At 40.2% G+C, this 23,221-nt stretch overlaps 1 protein-coding gene across 3 annotated transcripts in view; it reads left to right on the plus strand.

The window, feature by feature from the left end:
- HPSE2 (heparanase 2 (inactive)) overlaps positions 1–23,221 on the plus strand; it is a 720,373-nt gene that overhangs the window by 547,610 nt on the left and 149,542 nt on the right. For all 3 annotated transcript variants that reach the window (XM_027528882.1, XM_027528884.1, XM_027528883.1), the window contains exons 7-8: positions 2,335–2,428; positions 20,594–20,700. In XM_027528882.1, coding sequence (XP_027384683.1) covers positions 2,335–2,428; positions 20,594–20,700 — 201 coding nt within the window. The remainder of the gene's footprint in view (positions 1–2,334; positions 2,429–20,593; positions 20,701–23,221) is intronic.

Below are 23,221 nucleotides of genomic sequence, written 5' to 3' on the forward strand. Positions count from 1 at the left end.
AAAGTATTTGATCAAAACATAAAAGAACACTAATTACAGTACATTTTTAACATACACATAGTCATTATGTAATATAATACAAATATTTATGTCCTTCATTATGTGTTATATTAACATTGCACGAATTATTTTTTTATTTAAACACTGCAGTGTTTTCATATGCCTAGCTTTCAGGTAGTAAGCTGTCTAATCACAACTTAAAAACAATTGGAGGTGCTGACAGTGGAGTACTAATAGAGTTGTGAGGTGATGGATATGGACATTACCAGCTCTGTGTGTTACACATAGTAAATGTTTATTGGATCTGAGTCTAGCATCTAGTACCAGGAATGAGGTGAAAGGTCCTGTCATTGGTTTGTTTTATTCCCTAATATAAGTAACCACCCAAATTTTCAAAAGCATGTACCCTTTGCCACAACAATCTCACTTTTAGAATTCTATACACATGTAATTTAGTCAATCTCCTATTGTTTATGACCCCATCTTTGTGAGCTGAAAATTTAGAGAAATCAGAAAGAACTAGAAGTTGTTGAATGCTTACTGTATGCCAGATACTTTAGATTTATCTGTTTAATCTTCAAATAATCCTGGGAGGCAAATAGGCTACCTCTCTTTTAAGAATAAGAAAACTGAGGCCCATAAAGGCCAGGCATGTTGTCCAAGATCATATAGATTGTAAATATCTGATATGGAATTTGAATTCAGATATCTCTGGCTCCAAAACTTGGACTCTTTCCAATATACCAATGATTTAAACATTAGAGTCTGTGGAAATGTGTGACGTGGTGAGGGAGGCCAAGGGGAAGGCTGAATGGGAGGCACTCAGCTACCACCCACACTGCAACCAGAGCACCTGGTTCAAAGTGTGATTACAAGGAATTTTAACCATTCCACTACATCACGTATTGGAATGGCAATTTAACATTACAAAGGATTTTCACATGGTTCTATAACATGTACTGAGAGGTTGGTGACTAACTAAAAATGACATGGTCTATCATTGTTCATCAACCAAGGAGACCTAAGTAGATTGGAAAATGCACCCAGGAGTCATAAGTTTTGACTTAAATTAAATTGATTTAATTTGAAATTTTGCAAAGATGAGTATTGGGATGTTTAAGATAATGAAGGTCACTTAACCCTGGACTTAGTCTTCAGAGTAAGAATTCTCAGAGAGTCACACAAAGCCGGATGGACTTGTTTTGGTTGAATGTTAACAGTGTAGCGTCAGCACAACTTGATGTTTCACTTAAGCCATCTAGCAGAACCAGGGACACTGCCACCCTGAGGAGTGCCAACTGTTGCTATTTTAGTATAGGGCACCTGGACTTTAGTCTGTCTTTCTTATTTGTTTTTTCATTTATTGTAGAGGTAGAAGGAGGTTGACTACAAGGTTTTTGCCAGGGAAGTGAACTGGAGATGAAATTTTTGTGACACACTCACTGCAGAAGGCAATGGCACACCATTCCAGTACTCTTGCCTGGAAAATCCCATGGATGGAGGAGCCTGGTGGACTGCCATCTATGGGGTCGCTGAGGGTTGGACACGACTGAGCGACTTCACTTTCACTTTTCACTTGCATGCATTGGAGAAGGAAATGGCAACCCACTCTAGTACTCTTGCCTGGAGAATCCCATGGACGGAGGAGCCTGGTAGGCTGCAGTCCATGGGGTCGCGAAGAGTAGAACACGGTTGAGCAACTTTACTTTCACTTTTCACTTTCACCCATTGGAGAAGGAAATGGCAACCCATTCCAGTGTTCTTGCCTGGAGAATCCCAGGGACAGGGGAGCCTGGTGGGCTGCCGTCTATGGGTCGCACAGGGTCGGACATGACTGAAGTGACTTAGCAGCACTGCCCTAAGTCTGATTTTTTGTGGTTGGTGTTCTCTTATTTAAAGATGTGGAAACCTTTCAAAATGTTTGAATAGTCTTGCAAACCTCTCACATACCTTCATTATTTTAAAGTGGGAGTAAGGATGGTATGGAAGGGATGTTAAATTACTTTCCCTATGGAGGAAACAAAATAAGCTTTTCCCCATTAACCAATTCATGTTATGGATTCCTATCAGTTCCTATAGAGCAATAAATGCAGTTTCAATGGACAAAGGCTGAAAAAAATCACAGTATTAGCCCACAAATGGACTTAAAAATAAAGAGGATAAGATGTTTATTTTTGTTTGAAAAGTATGCAGGATCCAAACTTTTTTGAATGTAAAAGCTCAAGTGAACCCTGGGTTGCTGTTTCTCAGGCAACAGAGACCTCTGGCTAGAGAAATATATTTGTAATCTCCTGCTTGAGATTTTACCTGATTCTTATTTTATTTTTATTCCAGTTGCTACATTGATGGCCGGGTGGTCAAGGTGATGGACTTCCTGAAAACTCGCCTGTTAGACACACTCTCTGACCAGATTAGGAAAATTCAGAAAGTGAGTAAAAATCTCTGGGGAAGAAGAGGAGAGAGTTTGGGAGTAAGGCAAGGAAAGGTCACAGGGTTCCAGCTAGATGGTAGCACTGTGGATAGTACAGTCTAGACTTGCATGGCCACAAGCTACCTCTCACAGTTGATGATTGTTATTTATTGTTTTTAGATTGAGAAGGATTTGAATGTGCCATATCCAGGTTTAAATGCTCCTATATTTAATAACAAATACTTTGTAATAGTTTGCTTCCAAATTGTGAGTTTCTTAAGGGAAGGATAGGTTTACTTTCTTTTTGTAAGAGTTTATTTTGGATTAGTTTAAGGAGAGGATGATTACATTCATTTAATGGAATTGTGGTCTAGGGTATTGGCAATTTTCAGCCACATGTACAGTACTCCTAGGCATCTTAGAATCAGCCAAGTAACATCTTACTTTTGTAGACATAGATTAAGCAATCACATGTAGGTCATATTAGCAAGAAACCTGTGGTCAGTAGTTCTCAAACTTGAGTAAAATGAAAATCACTAGAGGCTGCTTGTAAAATTTCCACTCTCACTTCTGATGTTTTGACTTAGTGTGTCTGGAATGGATCCCAGACATCTCTGCCTTTTAATAGTCATCTGTCAAGTAATTCTACCCAATGCAGATCACATTTTGCAATACACTAGATTAGTTAAGTCTGAATTGTGAGGATCTTATATCTACAATTTCCATCTGCCTCTACAAAATAGTATCTCATCTTTCTTTAGTTTCCTAGTCAGGTACTTTTCCAGGGAAAAGTGAAGGTGAAAGTCACTGAGTCATGTCCGACTCTTTGCAACCTCAAGGACTATACAGTCCATGAAATTCTCCAGGGGAAAATACTGGTGTGGGTAGCCTTTCCCTTCTCCAGGGGATCTTCCCAACCCAAAGATCGAAACCAGGTCTCCTGCATTGCAGGTGGATTCTTTACCAGCTGAGCCACAAGGGAAGCCCTTTCCAGGGAATGGAGACCTTTTAAACATTCAACTTCCTCTTGGGCAAATTAAATACATCTTTGCAAAAAAAAAAAAAAACAGGTAGGCCCCCACTAATATGGGATGAATGGGGGAAGTTCCCTGGTAGTCCAGTGGTTAGGAATCCATGCTTTCAGTACCAAGGTTTTGGGTTCAATCCCCAGCCATGGCATGGCCAAAATATATATATATATATATATATATATATATATATATATATGGGATGAATGAATAAATGAATGGGTAAATAAACAAATGGCTCATTATAAAATTAGTTGTGTAAGAAAATACTATTTGGAGCAATCATAGAAAAGCACTTAATGTCTTACTCAGATTATAAATAACCCTTTGAGTCTTTAGAAGCTGTGAGGCCTCAGGACTTCTGAATTTCTACATCCCAGTCTGATCCCTCTGGGGATCAGGTGCGTTGACCAGCACCCTTATCTGTCACTGTCTCCTACTAGGCAACGCCTAGGAGAACTAAATGATTTGAAATGTCTGTCAGTCTCTGCTTGACATTCACTTAGTTTTTAATATTTAACTAATATTTACTGTGCTTTTAACAAGTAGCAGGCATAGTGCCAGCTGCTGCGGATACAAAATCGAATGAGACATGGTCTTTGTCCTTGAGGAACTTACAGTTTCAAGGTTTAATACTTACTTTGAGCAAGCTGAAAAACATATTACCTAATGGAGTAGAATGTCAACCTTTTAAACTCTAGAGTTTTCTAACAACATTATGCTAATCCAGTATTAGTCTCTAAAAAGAGGGGAGGAAATTTCTTTCATTTATTCACTTGTTCCTTCTTTCATTCAATGGATATTTACTGTTTACTGTGTTCCAGCTACTATTCTAAGTTTTTGTATTACAATAGTGTTCAACATAACAAGTCGCTATATTTTTGGTTTTTCCAGCTTTGAGTCTAGCAACCTGATCAAAGGATTATCACTGGAAGTAAAATGATTCAGTGGTGTCATGGCACTGTGAGTGAAGGTTCTAACTGTGTTCATGTAATTCTTTAAGTATAACTAGGTCAAAACCAAGACAAATGAGTTAGGAGTTAGATTCTCCTCTTTCTCCCCACAACTTAGTACTCTCCACCACTGAATATTCCTTCACCATCACAGAATGTCCAGAGACTGAAATAAGAGGCTAAACTCACTTCCTGATTTGTCCAGGCAAGGCTGAAGAAACTTAAGGAAAAGGTCTCAAATTCTGGGCACAATTGAAATTCAGATCTTTAAAAACACGTCTGATGCACACAGAAAAGGAGAGCCAAGTGTGATTGCAGAAAGGAGCAGTGGAGCCTCGAAGAGAAATGGCCTATGTATACAGAAGGCACCTGGCAGGGGGTAGATAGAATTAGCAGTAGGGCCTGGAGCCACCTTTTGGCTCTGGCAAATACAAAATGCTCAGCGGTCCCCTCAGGCTTACATTTCTGTTCTGGTTATGTCTTGCTGTGCAATAAATTATCCCAAAACTTAGTGACTTAAAACAATCATTTATTATGACCATGAATTCTATGCGTCAGGAATTCCCATAGGATGGCTTTTCTTTGCTCCATTAGTTTCAGCTGGAAAACATGAAGGCTAGGCTAATTCAAAGGCCAGTGACTGGAATCATCAGAAAGCTCATTCACTCTGAAAGTTGATGTCAGTTGTCAACTATCATCTTTGTGGGGCTGATAACCAGAATACCTCTCCTTGTAGCCTTGGACTTCCTCTCGAGGTTTTAAAGTCAGATGCCCAAGAGAGCGAGTCAGGTGGAAGCTCTATTAACTTTTCTACCTATCCTTAGAAGTCACAGGGCATTGCTTCAACCATAGTCAACTCATTAAGACAGTCACCAAGACCCTTAGGGATTTAAGAGAAGAGGAAGTAAACCTTCTTGATAAGGGAGTGACGAGGTTCTGGAAGGGCATATAAGACCAGAAACATTTTTTCAGTCACTTTGGGAAAATACTGTCTGTCAAAGTTTCATCCTCCTTGTTTTATTTAGTAGCCCATTCAGTTCTCTCTCTGACTGGTTTTCTTTTTCCAAATCTCTTTTATAAAGCTCTTGCCAGAGATTGTCTTAAATGGGTATCTGCTAGGGTCGCTGCTAGATCACAGATTCATTGAGGTTTGACTCATAGGATAGACCTTCTACTGGCTACAGTAACCTGGACCCAGTTGTTAGGGCCTTGAGAAGGGGAGTCTCTCACCACAGCAAAGGATATACTAGGTAGTGGCCTGATTTGGGGAGATGAAGGCTAGGAGACCAGAGAAGAGTCATCAAGCTTTGTCAGTTGAAAAGTTACTTTGGCTGTTCCTGAAATCCCCTGTGGGTGGAATGGGGGTTTGGGAAATTTGATACTAGGGTACAGTCTGGGGCAGAGTGATCAAAGTTCTTTGCTGTGAGCCCCCCCAGTCAGCTTGGAGATGGACCAAGTAAACATTTTATTAGGTATATACATGGAACTCTCATCCAAAAGCTAGAAATGCAATCTCTGTTTCTTTTTTTATTTTTAGAAGTTCAGAGAAATCTTAATGATCTCTCCTTAGGTCCTAGTAGTGGAAAAAGGGTAGATTTCCTACCCAAACAAATTCATGCAAGATTGGTTTATATAAGACAGTGGTGAGGCTGTTTGAAGAAGAGATAGGAGACAGGATTTGAAGTCTAGTGGCTTGAGTTTTATGACCCTCAGCCATTCACTTAACCTTTCTGATTTTCTTTCTTCACCTGTAAAATGAGATTGCTAAGAACAGAGCTCTCTCTATCTGTATCTGTGTGTTCTGCATCTATGGATTCAACCAAACACTGATTGAAAATATTCCAGAAAAAAAGCACTTTAGAAGGTTAAAAAAAGCAAAACTTGAATTTGCCAGGTACTGGCAACTATTTACCTAGCATTTTCATTGTATTAGGTATTATAAGTAATCTAGAGATGATTTACAGAGAAGGCAATGGCACCCCACTCCAGTACTCTTGCCTGGAAAATCCCATGGACGGAGGAGCCTGGTAGGCTGCAGTCCATGGGGTCGCTAGAGTCGGACACGACTGAGCGACTTCCCTTTCGGTTTTCACTTTCATGCATTGGAGAAGGAAATGGCAACCCACTCCAGTGTTCTTGCCTGGAGAATCCCAGGGACGGGGGAGCCTGGTGGGCTGCCGTCTATGGGGTCGCACAGAGTCGGACATGACTGAAGCGACTTAGCAGCAGCAGCAGAGATGATTTAAAGTACAATACATGGAAGAATGTGCCTGGGTTATACTATAAACACTACACGGTTTTGTATATGGGCCTTAAGCAACTGCAGACTTTGATATCCACACCAGTTCCCGGAACTAGTACTTGGTAGTAACCGTTGTATATCCTCCTTCCCTCTTAAGGAGATTAGGAAGATCACATGAGACTCTGATTTGTTCATTGCTAGTGAATGGTAGTTCTTATTGCCATAATTATTGTTGTTTCAGTTATTATGGTTGTTTTTTAATAACAATTCATTTTACTGGAGAAGCTTCATGTTACCTTTATTCTCAACTTGTTCTTTGCTTTCTTCCTCTTTCCTCTTTCTTTGAACCCTGGAGAATAGATAGGTGATATTTTTGGCACCTGAAAGACAATGACTCAATTGCTAAAAACAGCTGTGGTTTCCAAATTTGGACTGCCACTTAAGAATGTTTAGTTTTCTGAGCAGTGGGTGAATTCTGGTTATATGAAAATCTCCATGATGCATTTGAAAACCAAACAGAGACAGTGTTTGGACAACCCACTCATCTGGGTGATTCACACACTCGCTCCTTTCGATTAGAATGAGAATAATTGTCTGTACTTTGAGAGATGAGGGAAAGAGTTGAGAATCTCACAATGCAGCCAATAGTCCGATGGGAAAGTGAGAGATGTTTAGGATACAGTGCAGATGGTATAGTGTGGATAGCTGGGCAGACTCCAAAACAATAACATAAGAACCAAGATGAACCATTTTGGCTCAAGTCACTTGGACTCTATGATTTGTATCTTCATTTCCTAGAGGAATCAGAGGAGGAAATAACACTTTTTGATATTATTTTCAGCAATTCAATAAGCACAGGAAGGAGTTGGTGAAATCCCAGTCATAAGGGAAGTATTTTCAAAAATACTGTCCTTATGATTGTATTTTGAATACTAAATAAACTGAACAATTGGCTTCCCTACTATTTGAATATTTCCTTCCCTCCTCCCTTCCTTCTTTCTTCCTTCATTTATAAACTATAACATTCTTGTGTATTCCAAACTCCTGAGGATAAAACAATGAGCAAGAAGGATATGGTGGTTATACTCACAGACTTTATGGTCTAGTGGGAAAATAGTTAATGAAACAAACAATGATAGTAAGATGCAATGACTCACATAACAGTGGAATTCAGGGTGCTTCAGGAGCCCATGGTGGGATATATCTACTGTAGTTTGTAAAGGAAGGGAAATTTCAGATATTAGGGAAGCCAATATTTTTTGTTAATATCATCATATTTATGATTGCTTATAATAATAAAGAGTAATTCTTTTGAAATCTTAATAGATACAGTAACATTATAGCACTTTTTCCAATATATCTTAGTGGCAGGATCATGGACATAGGTAAGGCAGAGAAGTATTTAATCCTTTGGAAGTAATGAACAGATTAAAAAGGAAACTTTTTTCTCAATCAATCTCTGGTTTACCTACTAGTTATATCAAAGTATATCAAAGGGGAAGAGAGTAGAAGAATAACAGTTACTCTTAAAGGTCATAGAATAACTGGATGCACAATTAAAGGAAAATGAGGACAATGACAATGTTAACCTTCTCTAATGAAGAAAACTGAAAATGAAAACACACTAGTTGGTTAAGAATGGTTGTATTACCACTGGAAAAAAATCAGTGTTTGATTGATTAATGTATTGACTGATTCATTCAATAATCTATATATATTTGCTCAGTTCAGTTCAGTTCAATTGCTCAGTCATGTCCAACTCTTTGCAACCCCAAGAACTGCAGCAAGCCAGGCCTCCCTGTCTATCACCAAGTCCCGGAGTTTACTCAAACTCATGCCCATTGAGTTCATGATGCCATCCAACCATCTCATCCTCTGTTGTCCCCTTCTCCCACCTTCAATCTTTCCCAGCATCAGGGTCTTTTCAAATGAGTCAGTTCTTCACATCAGGTAGCCAAAGAATTGGAGTTTCAGCTTCACATCAGTCCTTCCAATGAATATTCAGAACTGATTTCCTTTAGGATGGACTGGTTGGATCTCCTTGCAGTCCAAGGGACTCTTGAGAGTCTTTTCCAACACCACAGTTCAAAAGCATCAATTCTTTGGTGTTCAGCTTCCTTTATAGTCCAACTCTCACATCCATACATGACTACTGGAAAAACCATAGCCTTGACTAGATGGATTTTTGTTGGCAAAGTAATATCTCTGCTTTTTAATATGCTGTCTAGGTTGGTCATAACTTTTCTTCCAAGGAGTAAGCGTCTTTTAATTTGCTCAGTCATGACCATTTCCATCTCCAGGGCATCTTCTCAACTCAGGGATCCAACCTGAGTCTCCTGCATTGCAAGCAGATTCTTTACTGTCTGAGCCACCAGGAAAGCCCATGTTGAATGCTTGTTTCAATGTGCCAGTGCCTACTACGGTGCCTATCACTTAGCAGGCTCTCAGTCAATATTAGAGGGAGACACGGAAGGGAAGGTGAATGAACAGAGTAGAATAGTGGTAGAAGTGTGGAAGAAGCAAAGTAAATCTTTTTCTCATCTCATTCGGATGTGCTATCTCTGCCTTCAAACCCAAAAGAATCTAATTCACTACTGATTTTGTAGCATAGTGTTGAATAGACAGAAATTGATTTAGGCAACCATAGTGGACTATGAGGCTTCCCAGGAGGTGCCAGTGGTAAAGAACCCGCCTGCCAATGCAGGAAATGCAAGAGACATGGATTTGATCCCTGGATCAGGAAGATTCCCTGGAGGAGGGCATGGCAACCCATTCCAGTATTCTTGCTCGGAGAATCCCACGGACAGAGGAGCCTGGTGGGCTACAGTCTATAGGGTCACAAAGAGCTGGACATGACTGAAGTGACTTAACACACACAGCACACAAATGGGCTATGCCTATATGTGGGCATAGTAGGAGAGTTTCCTCTGGGTATGTCTTTAAGGGTGAAACAAAGGTCTCTTTGTGGCTCTGAGTAACATTTTAGTCAGTTTGCTAATGCCAGATACTTTACTTTAGAAAAATATTTTTTGATTCTACTTTAGCGGGAGAAGCGACTTCACTTTCCCTTTTCACTTTCATGCATTGGAGGAGAAAATGGCAGCCCACTGCAGTGTTCTTGCCTGGAGAATCCCAGGGACGGGGGAACCTGGTAGGCTGCCGTCTATGGGGTTGCACAGAGTCGGACACAACTGAAGCAACTTAACAGTAGCAGCAGAATGTAAATAACCCAAGGAGAGGTAAACTACACTGATTTAAAGTCACACTAAGGCCTTAATATAAAATAGATGATCCTTTTCCAAAAGCAAGGTTATTTCCTCTGTGATAATTTTATTTTACTAAAATATTTTATTGAAATATAGTTGAGTTACCATGTTGTGTTAATTACTGCTGTACAGCAAAGTGACTCAGTTATACATATATACATTCTTTTTCATATTCTTCTCCATTATGGTTTATCACAGGAAATTGAATAGTTCCTTGTGCTATACAGTAGGGCCTTGCTGTTAATGCATTCTGTAAATAGCGGTATGCATCTGCTAATCCCAAACCCCCAGTGAATCTGTCTCCCAGCCTCCGCCCCTTCACAGCCACCAGTCTATTTTCTCTGTCTATGTTTTTGCTTCTGGTTTACAGTAGGTTCATCTGTGTCATGTTTTAGATTCCACCTAGAAGTGATATCATACGGTATTTGTCCTTCCCAAGAGCAGGTTTGGATAGAGGGGAAGAGAAACACAGGCCAAGGGAGAACTCAAGAGACAGAGGACCCTGAACACAAACTGTGCCACACTGATACCTTAGGTGACATCCAGGTGTGATTCTAAGTTTTATGGGGCTGGCAACTTATACAATGGGGACCACTTTAAGAAAAAGAAAGCAAAACAAATTTGCATATTTTAGAAATATATCTGACCATATGAACAAATTACTAGGGCCCTTCCCAAGACATTAACAGAGGCCTGGGGAAATGGGGAGCTAAAGTTGATGAGCTTCACAGTAAATTGTTCTCTGTGACTCCACTTGACTATGCATCTGAAAATGGGAGAATATGACCCAGTGGAACTTTTGGCTCTTCTCTTTCAGATATAAGACACTGATGATAAATAGGGGAATCTAGCTGGAAAGATATGTTTACCACAAAAAAAACTCCAAAGTTTTGCTCAGTGTCATTCTGTGAACTATATTTCCTTGATTCTTAAACTCAAACAATGATAGAATTCCAGCTAAGCTATTTAAAATCCGAAAACATGATGCTGTTAAAGTGCTATACTCAATATGCCAGCAAATTTGGAAAACTCATCAGTAGCCATAGGACTGAAAAAGGTCAGTTTTCAAAGAAAGGCAATGCCAAAGAATGTTCAAACTGCCATACAATAGCATTTATTTCACATGCTAGCAAAGTAATGCTCAAAATCCTTCAAGCTACACTTCAACAGTATCTGAACCAAGAACTGCCAAATGTAAAAGCTGGGTTTAGAAAAGGTAGAGGAACAAGGAACAAATTGCCAGCATCCATAGGCTTTCCTGGTGGCTCAGATGGCAAAGAATCTACCTGCATGCAGAAGACCCAAGTTCAATCTCTTGGTCAGGAAGATCCCCTGGAGAAGGGAATGACAACCCACTCCAGTATTCTTGCCTGGAGAATTCCATGGACAGAGGAGCCTGTCAGGCTACAGTCCATGGGGTTACAATGAGTTGGACATGACTAAATAACTAACGTTGGATCATAGAAAAAGCAAGAGAATTTAAAAAATAAACATCTACTTCTGCTTCACTGATTATGTGACAGGCTTTGACTGTGTGGAACACAACAAATTGTAGAAAATTCTTAAAGAGATGGGACTACCAGACCACTTTACCTAACTCCTGAGAAACCTGTGTGCAGGTCAAGAAGCAACAGTTAGAACCAGACATAGAACAACAGACTGATTCAAAATTGGGAAAGGAGTATGACAAGGCTGTATATGTCACCCTGCTTATTTGGCTTCTATGCACAGTACATCATGTGAAATAGTGGGCTGAATGAATCACAAGCTGGAATCAAGATTTCTGGGAGGAGTATCAACAACCTCAGATATACAGATGATACCATTCTAATGGCAGAAAGCAAAGAGGAACTAAAGTGCTTCCTGAGGAGAGTGGAAAAGAAGAGTGAAAAAGCTGGCTTAAAACTCAGTATTCAAAAAACTAACAACATGGCAACCAGTACCATCACTTCATGGCAAATAGATGGGGAAAAGTGGAAACAGTGACAGACTTTATTTTCTTGGGCTCCAAAATCACTGCAGACAGTGACTGCAGCCATGAAATTAAAAGGCACTTGCTACTTGGAAGAAAAGCTATGACAAACCTAGACAGCATATTAAAAGACAGAGACATCAATTTGCCAACAAAAGTCCCTAGAGTCAAAGCTGTGGTTTTTCCGATGTCATGTATGGATGTGAGAGTTGTACCATAAAGAAGGCTGAGTGCCAAAGAATTGATGCTTTCAAATTGTGATGCTGTGGAGACTCTGGAGAGTCCCTTAGACTGCAAGGAGATCAAATCAGTCAATCCGAAAGGAAATCAACCCTGAATATTCATTGGAAGGACTGATGCTGAAGTTGAAGCTTCTATACTTTGGCCACCTGATGCGAAGAGCCAACTCATTGGGAAAAACCCTGGTTCTGGGAAAGACTGAGGACAAGAAGAGAAGGGGACGACAGAGGATGAGACAGTTGGATGGCATCACTGACTCAATGACATGAGTTTAAGCAAACTCCAGAAGGTAGTGAAGGACACGGAAGCCTGGCGTCCTGCCATCCATGGGGTCGCAAAGAGTTGGACATGACTTAGTGACTGAACAATAACAGCAACCTTAAATTTAATAATAGCTGGAGGGAGAGAGTAAACAGCTGGCTAGTTTCTTTTGATGGAAAACATTCTTATTTCAAAACCATTTGATGCATTTTAAAATGTATCAACTTACAGAACTATAGTAATTGTATTACCTTTTAGGTTACAAATTCCATCCACTGAGTGCATCAAATATTACCAATCCATTGAAGAAACCAGTAAGTTTTTTGAAGGCCACACTTGCTAAGTAGTAAAATTAGAACTCCTAATTCCAAGGCCCACACTGTATCCAATACACCATTCTGAATCTCCCATGCATGTTGACCATTAATTTTGTAACCCATGTAATATTTATATTCCTGACCACCCAGGATTAGGAAACCTTTTTAAAAAGAATACTGAATGTTCTTGGTGAGAGAATATCAAATTGACTTCAGTCAGTTGATATAATCTGAGGTGGGTGTTCTAGAAGTGAGGGCTGAATGAAAGTTGGATGCTACAATATTAGGTGATATATAATATTATCACAATCTTAGAGAGTGGAAGAGGACAAGGATTTCCAGGGAGTGATTTGCATTCATTCACTGGACTCCATTCATATGTTTCATGTACATGGTTTTTGGCCAGCATATAGTGAGGTCCTGTTGTGTGGAAGGCAATGAGTATATTAAGGACATATCGGAGGACTAGCCCTCAGAACAAATTGCTCCTTGAAACAAAAATCTTCTTCATGAGGAAAAGGCAGCTTGGGGTGACCGTCTAACATTTCCACATGGAAGTGGGGAGATTACAGGGTTTGTCCTGAGCAAGAGGAACTTACCTCTGAGGCCGCTGAAACTTAGGACTTGTCAGTAGGTAGACAGTCCAGTAAGCCTGAGGGGTTGGTTAGTCACAGAAAAGGACTGGAGATGGGAAGAAGAGTGATTTATGTGCAGGTAGCTGCTGTCCAGTCTTTCCCTCCACCAAGCGCTTATTCTTGAACATAGTCATTGCTTTGGTACTGTGAAACTTTCTTCCTCATTTTCTTGCCTATGCTCATAATTTCCTTGTCTCCTCTGTGACTTTCCTTTTTGTGTATTTTCCTATTTTAATTTTATGTTTAGTTGCAATTACACTCAATTGCTTTTCTGCAGTTTGAGATAACAAGAGCAGAGAATGCAATTTTAAATCCTAAAAATGACACAGAAACAGAAGCCACAAATTAAAAATTGATCTGATACCAAAAGAAAATGGGCAAATACGGCACTCCGGAACAGGGAGATGATAAAAAGAATTATACAGAAAAAAATTAATGAAACTGACAGGAAGTACATTAGACAGAAGAAATAAATCGATGAGATATTGGAATCACTGAGCTCAGAATAGCTCAGCTTGTCTTACCTGAGAAGAACATATTAAATATGGAGGCAGTTTAGTGAACTAGAAGCTTCTAGCTCTTCTCAAACAACAAAATTCAATTAGAAAGTGAACAGAGTTCTGAGCTGAAACTGTGAAAATTTAATGTTTGTTCTTATGATTCTGAAATTATTAGTTATATTTTTTGATACTCAGCCTTTCCATTGGTAAAATATTACCTCTCTCACTTATTAACAAGTAAACTACTTCATTGTCTCATTATTTAACAAGTATTTAATAAGCAAAGTGACTGACAAAAATTCTATAAGGCATGCAAAATGGGAAAAAATATGGCTTTCTCAAGCTGCTTATAGTGTAGGAGGCTAGGCGAACAGAAATTTACAACTCAGTATAATAAGGTCAAGAATAGTGATAGATTCAAAGAACTTTGGAGGCCAGAGGAGAGAATTAATATCCTAAAGTTTTGAGAGAAGTTTCACAAATGAGATCACATTAGAAATAAGCCATGAAAAAAACAATGTCTCAGACAACATGGTTGAGGAATGAGTAAAGGAGAAAGTGATCAGTGAAATCCTAAAAGAAGATCATGTACTGGAAAAACAGTGAGTCCATTGTGTTGTGAACCTCAGGTCTTGTGGGGAGGGAGAGGAGGAGGCAGCTAAGGGATGGTTATGAAGGGTCTTAGATGCCAAGTTAAATAAAGCAGTTGGCGTCATATCCCATAGATCAGTGGTTCCCATCACCATTTCACCATGTTTAACATGCTTTCGGACCATCTGACCTGCCTCTTGAGAAACCTGTATGCAGGTCAGGAAGCAACAGTTAGAACTGGACATGGAACAACAGACTGGTTCCAAATAGGAAAAGGAGTACATCAAGGCTGTATATTGTCACCCTGCTTATCTAACTTATATGCAGAGTACCGGAGTAGGCAATGGCACCCCACTCCAGTACTCTTGCCTGGAAAAATCCCATGGATGGAGGAGCCTGGTAGGCTGTAGTCCATGGGGTCGCTAAGAGTCAGACACGACTGAGCGACTTCCCTTTCGCTTTTCACTTTCATGCATTGGGGAAGGAAATGGCAACCCACTCCAGTGTTCTTGCCTGGAGAATCCCAGGGACAGGGGAGCCTGGTGGGCTGCCATCAATGGGGTCGCAGAGAGTCAGACACGACTGAAGCGACTTAGCAGCAGCAGCAGCATGCAGAGTACATCATGAGAAACGCTGGGCTGGAAGAAGCACAAGCTGGAATCAAGATTGCCAGGAGAAATATCAATAACCTCAGATATGCAGATGACACCACCCTTATGGCAGAAAGTGAAGAGGAACTAAAGAGCCTCTTGATGAAAGTGAAAGAGGAGAGTGAAAAAGTTGGCTTAAAGCTCAACATTCAGAAAACTAAGATCACGGCATCTGGTCCCATCACTTCATGGCAAATAGATGGGGAAACACTGGAAACAGTGTCAGACTTTATTTTTCTGGGCTCCAAAATCACTGCAGATGGTGACTGCAGCCATGAAATTAAAAGACTCCTACTCCTTGGAAGGAAAGTTATGACCAACCTAGACAGCATATTAAAAAGCAGAGACATTACTTTGTCAACAAAGGTCCATCTAGTCAAGGCTATGGTTTTTCCAATGGTCATGTATGGATGTGAGAGTTGGACTATAAAGAAAGCTGAGCACCAAAGAATTGATGCTTTTGAACTGTGGTGTTGGAGAAGACTCTTGAGAGTCCCTTGGGCTGCGAGGAGATCCAACCACTCCATCCTAAAGGAAATCAGTCCTGGGTGTTCATTGGAAGGACTGATGTTGAAGCTGAAACTCCAATACTTTGGCCACCTGATGCGAAGAGCTGACTCATTTGAAAAGACCCTGATGCTGGGAAAGATTGAGGGCAGGAGGATAAGGGGACGACAGAGATTGAGATGGTTGGATGGCATCACCGACTCAATGGACATGGGTTTGGGTGGACTCCGGGAGTTGGTGATGGACAGGGAGGCCTGGCGTGCTGTGGTTCATGGGGTTGCAAGGAGTTGGACACAACTGAGCGACTGAACTGAACTGAACATGCTTTCGTGGACAAATGAACAAAATAGACTACGAGCTGTGTGTAGTTTACTGGCTCCTTTGCTTTCTTTCCATGTTAAGGAAGCATTTCATAATTCTGGCTAATGAAAGGAATGTTATTATGATAACTTTGAACCTACTTTATTTTATCAATACTTTTAAGTAAGTCATTCCCCAAATTACTGTTTTAAATATTATCTGAAGCAAGTCACTCATAACATGTCTGCCAACTAGTCACACAGACCACTCCATGAGCACATGATTGAGTTCTGCTGCTGGTAATGAGAAGTCATAAAGGTTATGAAGCTAGGGTGAAGCTGGTTAAAAGACAGAAGCAGTGTAGAGGAAAGTCTTGAGAAGGAGGTCTTCCTTGCAGGAAGACCAAGGGAGAAAGGATAAGATCCGGAACTCAGAAGGGGACAGTAAGAAAGGAGAGGGCAGAATGGAATGATTTTGTCTTCATCTAACATAGTAGGTAGCTTAGAGTCAAAAACACACAAGAAGGATGGAAAGAAAAATTGTAACATTATTGAGCTCTCACCTGGACGTTTTATGAATACAATAAGGAATAAAGAGACAGGAGCACCTCCAAGCAGAGCCCTGTCCATGGGTAAGGAAAGTTTAAGAAGTTCCCTAAAGCTATTCAGCTCCTTCTAACCAGTGACGTAGGGGACCTGGTTGCTTAAAGAACCACTGCTTTTCCTAAAGTCCTAGGGAAGGTTGGTTTCCAACTATATGAGATGCTGGAATTAATGGACTCCAGCTTCCTTTGGAGGGTGGGCCTCTTGCCAGGCCTGATTAGCCCAGCTGGCCTGTCCACTATTCCTGTTTTATTGCTTCCTTTCTCATTAAGGAAGGTGTTGGGTTTGGATAACCATAAACAACATGTCTGCTGCTACAAGGCTACCATCACTTGCATAGCCAGTGGCTGAAACCAGGCTCTCAGGAGTCTTTTTTAAAGACAAATCACAGTTTTAGAGAGACAGGAAAGGGAAGCCCAGGTTTGAAAATGTGCCACAGAAATGGTTATTTTCCTATTTTTAACTGTTTCCTTTAAAAAAAAAAATTTCAAAGTGGCAGGGAAAATAAAACTTTTTAAAAAGTCAAAGCTATTTTTCTCTCTCACCTCTCCTTTTTCAATATAGCCATACGAAACAGTCCTGATGTCTTCAACCCCTGAAATGAGAGGGAGGGAGCTGGAGGGTTTCCCTTCACACCACCCTGCCCCCAGCAGGCTGAAGGATTCTGAACAGCCACTGGCAACCTGCTGAGCTGTCCTGTGGGTGCTTCAAAGCTCCCTTGTGCACATGGGCCTAAGAGCTGAAGTCTGTGGGGGATAAAAAAACTGCTGAAGGGAGCCAACCATTCAACTCCCCTCTCCCTTCACTTCAATAATCTCGGCATTTGGGCATTTGTACTTCTCCCTCCCCAGACAATGTGTTCCTTAAAATAACCTTTGTTGGCACATCATTTTTCACCAGGAACTGTACCCTTGCTCTTTGCAGTCCTGCAATTTTCTCTCTTCTAGCACAGGGGGAATCATATTTACTCAGAAAACCGCAGTGTTGAACTATAGCCCTCAGTTTCTTAGAGTTTCACTTTCTAAGGGAATTTTGCAGCTGGTTCCATCTGTTTTTCCTGATTTTTTTCCTCTCCTCTTCTGCCCATACTAATTTCCTCTCTAGGCCCAACCAGCACCCAACCTCAGTACCTCCCCGACACATGACTATGATAACCTCTTCTTGTCTCACAGTAGACACAATATTCATTAAGCCTCTCACCATGTCCCAAACAGTAAATGTTCAGAAAATCCTTGCTGACTCATACCAACTACTCCCAGAACCTCTAACACAGATACTTTCTAGGAATTTCTCTGCCATATAACATTTCATATAACTGGCTTGGTTTTGTATCAAAGCACACTCTCCCTGTGTTTTTTTGTTGTTGTTCATGTATTAATAGCTTCTCTAGAAAATGACAAGAATTGCTCCTGTGCTGAGTGGATAAACAAACTACTCTGAATGCTAATTACATTAACGTGAGCTACCCATGTAGATTTTAAATTCTAAATAGACCTTTCCCTACTGCTTAGCACACATCTGGCCTATTACCTACCACCACAAACATATCCAAATAAAAGCAACCAATTCTAATGTTAGATTGCCAATCACAATCTCATGTAGTTTGGACAAAGAGAGTGATCTAGGTAACATTTGCTTTACTTTAAGAGCCTATCATTTGCCAGACACCTTTCCAAGTGCTTTACAAATATTAGGTCACAAATATTTTTAAAAATGCACATTTATTATTCTAATTTTACAGCTAAGGAAATTAAGGCACAGCAAGGTCAACAGTGCGTCAATGATGAAACCAGGATTCACACCCAGGCAATGTGTGTGCAGACCACTAACTGCTAATCAATTCTACCTCACTAATTATAAGAAGTGTTAGATTGTCTCCTTCCAAATCTTCCTGCAAGTCAGAAGAGAATTCAAATGATGTGTATTTACACAGTGTCTGTGTCCTTGATGAGTCCTGTGTACACAGTAATTTATAAATCCATCCATTTTCTGGAATCAAGTCCTTATTTAATGGAGCTTAACTAAAGTCCTTATATAAAGGTGCTAGAGGGATCTTTCCTGACCTTCATCTAAAACATCAAACTTCCTCTCCTTCCAAGGCACTTTCTGTCAGATTAATCGATTTTATTTTCTCCTAGCACTTCCTATTTCTAAATTTATGTTTATGTGTCTATTGTCAGTCTCTTCCCCTTGACTAAAATATGAGCTGATGAGAGCAGAGACTTGTGTTTCATTCACTGTTTGCCCCTAGAATTCTGCTTGGCATATAGTAGGTGCTCAATAAATATTTACTGAATGAATGAATAAATCCATTTGATAATGCCTTCATGTTTTTGCATAGACAGCCTTAGCCCTTCTTTGGTAGTGATGGTGGTCTAGTCGCCAAGTTGTGTCCAACTCTTGCAACCCCATGGACTGCAGCCCGCAAGGCTCCTCTGTCCATGGGATTTCTCAGTCAAGAATACTGGAGTGAGTTGTCATTTCCTTTTTCAGGGCATCTTCCCGACCCAGGGATCAAGCCTGGGTCTCTTACATTTTAAGCAGATTCTTTACTGCAGGCGGTCTCCTACAGTGCAGGCAGATTCTTTACCAACCAAACCGAAGCCCAGTATAATTTTAAATATTCCTCTTAACTAATTTCACCTACTCCTGTGGCTTTTTTCTACCATTCCCAATAATTACCTCTAGCCAAGATCTTTATTTTTGAGATGACCAAATCTGGCTTTTTTGTCTCCTATATTTATGTTATTTTAATTTCCATAATCAAATTTACTCTTGACATTTGGGGAATAGGAGCCAAGGGGACATGCACAAGCATTACAAAATACTGATATATTTTATATTTAGAAAGGACTTACATTTCATCTCCTCCAAATACGTTACTTTATATGTTGGTGAAGAAATTGAAGTCCAAGATAATGATTCTACAAGCGTCTCATGGCCGCTGTGTGGTAGAACCCCAGATTTTCAGAATTTATTCCCCTTTCCACATCAGTTATCTACCTATTAGGGTCTACCTCTCCTATTGTTAATGATACATATTACACACTCAGCTCTATTGAGATACAATTCACAAACCATGAGATTCACCCTTTAAAAGTTTGAAATTCAGTGGTTTTAGGTATATTCACAAAATTGTGAAACTGTCACTATTTAATTTTAGAACATGTTCATATCCTCCAGAGAAACCCCATACCTGTTTGTAGTCACTCCCCATCTTCCCCCCTCATTCTCTTTCCCTTTTTCCAACCCTAGAAATCCATTAATCTACTTTCTGTCTCTATGGATTTGACTGTTCTGGACATTTCATATAAATGAATATAATATGTGGCCTTTTGTGTCTGGTTTCTTTCACTTAGCTTAATGATTTCAAGGTTCATCATCTTATACTATTTACCTTTTTGTTTTGTTTTTTTAACAAAACCACTTTTCTCTGACTGCCTTAATAATCTCTATATCTGTCTTCGAACAAAAATTAAACTTTGAATATCCTAGAAGCCAAAGGCAAAAAAGAAAAACAGAAATATATTACTCAGTTCCAGTTAATCTTAAAGGAAACACAAAGTTTATCAAAAGCATGAATGTTTTAAGGGGAATCATTACTGTAGACCTTTACTTTCACAATATGACTCTGTTTTCTAATCATTTAAGGTATTTTTCTTGCTTTCTTATTTATAGTATTTCCAGGTCTCCTTGGGTTGGGCACTCTGAGCAGTGTCAAGAAGAGGGAGAGGACCACCTTCTTCTAGGTGCAAGGGGAAATTCTTCTTTAATCTTTAACAGCATTCCAGTTTGACCTCCACTATTAATTTTCACTGAAGGGTTTTGTAGTCAACTTATGTCCTAGAATATGCACTTGTTCTCCTGTCACAATGTCACTTTGGTTCATTTAGGAGAAAAAAATGATCATTTCTTTGAGTGAACATGAATCAATATTAATGTGTGTGTGTGTGTATTTGTGTGCCAGCTGTATGGGCTGTATCAACATGAAAAAAACACAGATCATGACCACCTGGGAGCAGAGGATCAGAGGAACTTTAAGAGAATGTATGGTCCTTCTCATTTAGGAACAGTTTTTTAAAATTTCATTATCTCCTTCTGCTTTTGTTGTGTGAACAGGTGGTTAACACATACACCCCAGGAAAGAAGATTTGGCTTGAAGGTGTGGTGACCACCTCAGCTGGAGGCACAAACAATCTATCAGATTCCTATGCTGCAGGATTCTTGTGAGTAGAACTTGTAATTTCACTCCCAAGGGCACTGAGGAAAGGACAGTGAAATTGCTTATTATTCTGCCCTTTGGATGGGGTGGTGGTTCGTTTCCTACTGAAAATTCTTCATCCATTTCTTTGTAAATGTGTTTAAACACTCAACAAACAGTGATTAGGGACTTGTCTAAATAATAAGATCTCAGGTACAGGCATTAGAGCAAGAATAATAATGGTAGTTATTAGTAATAAGGTTAGTAATAAGTAGATAGTAATAGAGTTTTATTTTATGTCTACAGTGCAAAATACAGTACAGACAGCATAAATTTTTTTTCTTGTAATTTTCACTAGAGTCCTGGGAGATAGGTAAGAATAAGAGGGAGGTTTTGCCCTTTAGAAACTTAGACAACTGGAGGAATAGAGATGGAGGGTAAGAAAAGCTATTGGAGATAAGTTTCATCATCATAATTTTAACTGCATAGTGCTTACCATGTGCCGAGGGCATATTTAATAGTGCTTTGTGCATATTTAATGATTTAACAACCGGTGTAGTAGATGCCCTTATTTTATAAGAACCCAGTGAGATAGATGCAATTATTAATTAATGGCAGAGCTTGGACTCAAGTTATAGCAGTCTGCTCCAGAGGCCTACCTTTTTGCCATTAAATTATACCATCTCTCTTCCTTCCTTACATGGTCTGACCACACAAGGGATAGACATGCAGAGGAATCAAGAATTTCTGACTGCTAGTATCAGGAAGGACTTGGTGGGGGAAGAGGCAAATGAGTGGAACATTAAGAAATTTCTCTAATTTCTGTAGGTGAAGGTTGTTGCTGAGGGTAGTGGGGAGCACTCTAAACTGAAGGAACATTATGAGGAGAAATGATTAGCGTGAGAAAGCCTCAGTATCTGCAGGGGTTAGTGAAGGTATGACTGTGCTAAGCCACTTCATTTGTGTCTGACTCTTTGTGACCTTATGGACCTTAGCCCACCAGGCTCCTCTGTCCATGGGATTCTCCAGGCAAGACTACTGGAGTAGATTGCCATGGCCTCCTCCAGGAGAGCTTCCTGATTCAGGGATCAAACTTGGGTCTGTAATGTCTCCTGCATTGGCAGGCAGGTTCTTGACCACTAATGCCACTTGGGAAGCCCAGGTATGATTAGGGACAGAGTTTTACCACCAAATCATAGAAGACCTTGAAAACCAAGGATGCAATATGAGGCCTTATTCTATACTCAGTGGCAAGCCATTGAAGATTACAGAGGAGGAAAGAGGTCCTACAGAGATCTGACCTGTACTGAAAACACTGGGTTTGATAGTTTGTACCAGTTTGGAGAGGCAAGAGATAGGAAAATGAATTTGAAGGCTACTACAGTTATCTGGAGAGCAACTTAAGCCAGAAGCACAAGGGCTTCTGCCTGGCCTCCCATTGTCATGAGACAGGGACAAACCACTCGGGACCACAGACTGACCAGGTGACCTGTTTCTGGTCCAATCTAGTCTGGGGTCCTGGTTTTTCATCTGAACAAAGTTCTCCTAAGAACTGCAGCTCTGCCCTCAACTACACATTTCACTACTAACAGCCACTTCTAATTATACAGCTATAGTTCCTCTCCATTAAGGCAGCTTCTTTATTACATTTGTGAAGGGCAAATCAGGCTGGTCAAGCAAATATCTTTTAAGATGGAATCCTGGCAGATGCAGATGAAGATAATGAGTCAGTGGCTGCATGATATGCCTGGGGTCTTCCAGCCCCATGTCCTCACATGGAGCGGCACAGAGAGGTTGTTCAGTGTTGCTGAGGGTTTTCTTTCAAAAATACTCTGCTCAGCAGGTTTCACTGTGACAGTTGGGTTGGCTGCTGGAGGCCCCTTGAATCAGAAGAACATGGCCTTTGCTTAGTGGTCTCAGAACTCAGCTGCAGGGCCTAGCAAGTAGTCCGTTTGTACTGAGTGTTTTCATGAACATTCTTCCCTTAAAGAGTGATGTGAAATGAGAAATAACACAGACCATCATGGAGAGAGCTAGAGAGAGACTTGCCTTTTCGCTAGCATCAGCTAAATATCCATAGATCTCCACAGTCACTTTTGTGAACACAGATTAACATCGTTGTTTAGATTTTGGTGTAGTTCAGATGTTCCATGCTTGGTTGACAGATCAAATGAAAAGCAGCTCATTCTGCTCCTGGTCTTCTCTCTTACCTTTTCATCATCCACTGGCTGTAAGCTCTTCTGGCAGTACCCAGAAACATGTTCCTTGAGTCCAATTTTCCAAGGGGTATAAATTGCTTCCAGGAGAAAAAAAATGTACAGCATTCTAGGAAGCTCCAGAAGGCTAGCAAGGAGTTGGAAAGAAGGCATTTTACAGCCCTTTTTCAATATATGGCATAAATATAAGCTTACCAGGACACATTCACATGCATGCATAAATTAGAATTCTCTGCTGCCAATATGCAAGGGTAGTTTTCCCAATCAGGACTTTGAGATTCTTTGATGCCCTACCCTTGGCATACTGCTGTGTCTGCAGCACCTACATGT

Source organism: Bos indicus x Bos taurus, chromosome 26 (genome assembly GCF_003369695.1).
Source record: "Bos indicus x Bos taurus breed Angus x Brahman F1 hybrid chromosome 26, Bos_hybrid_MaternalHap_v2.0, whole genome shotgun sequence".
Taxonomy (NCBI): Eukaryota; Metazoa; Chordata; class Mammalia; order Artiodactyla; family Bovidae; genus Bos; species Bos indicus x Bos taurus.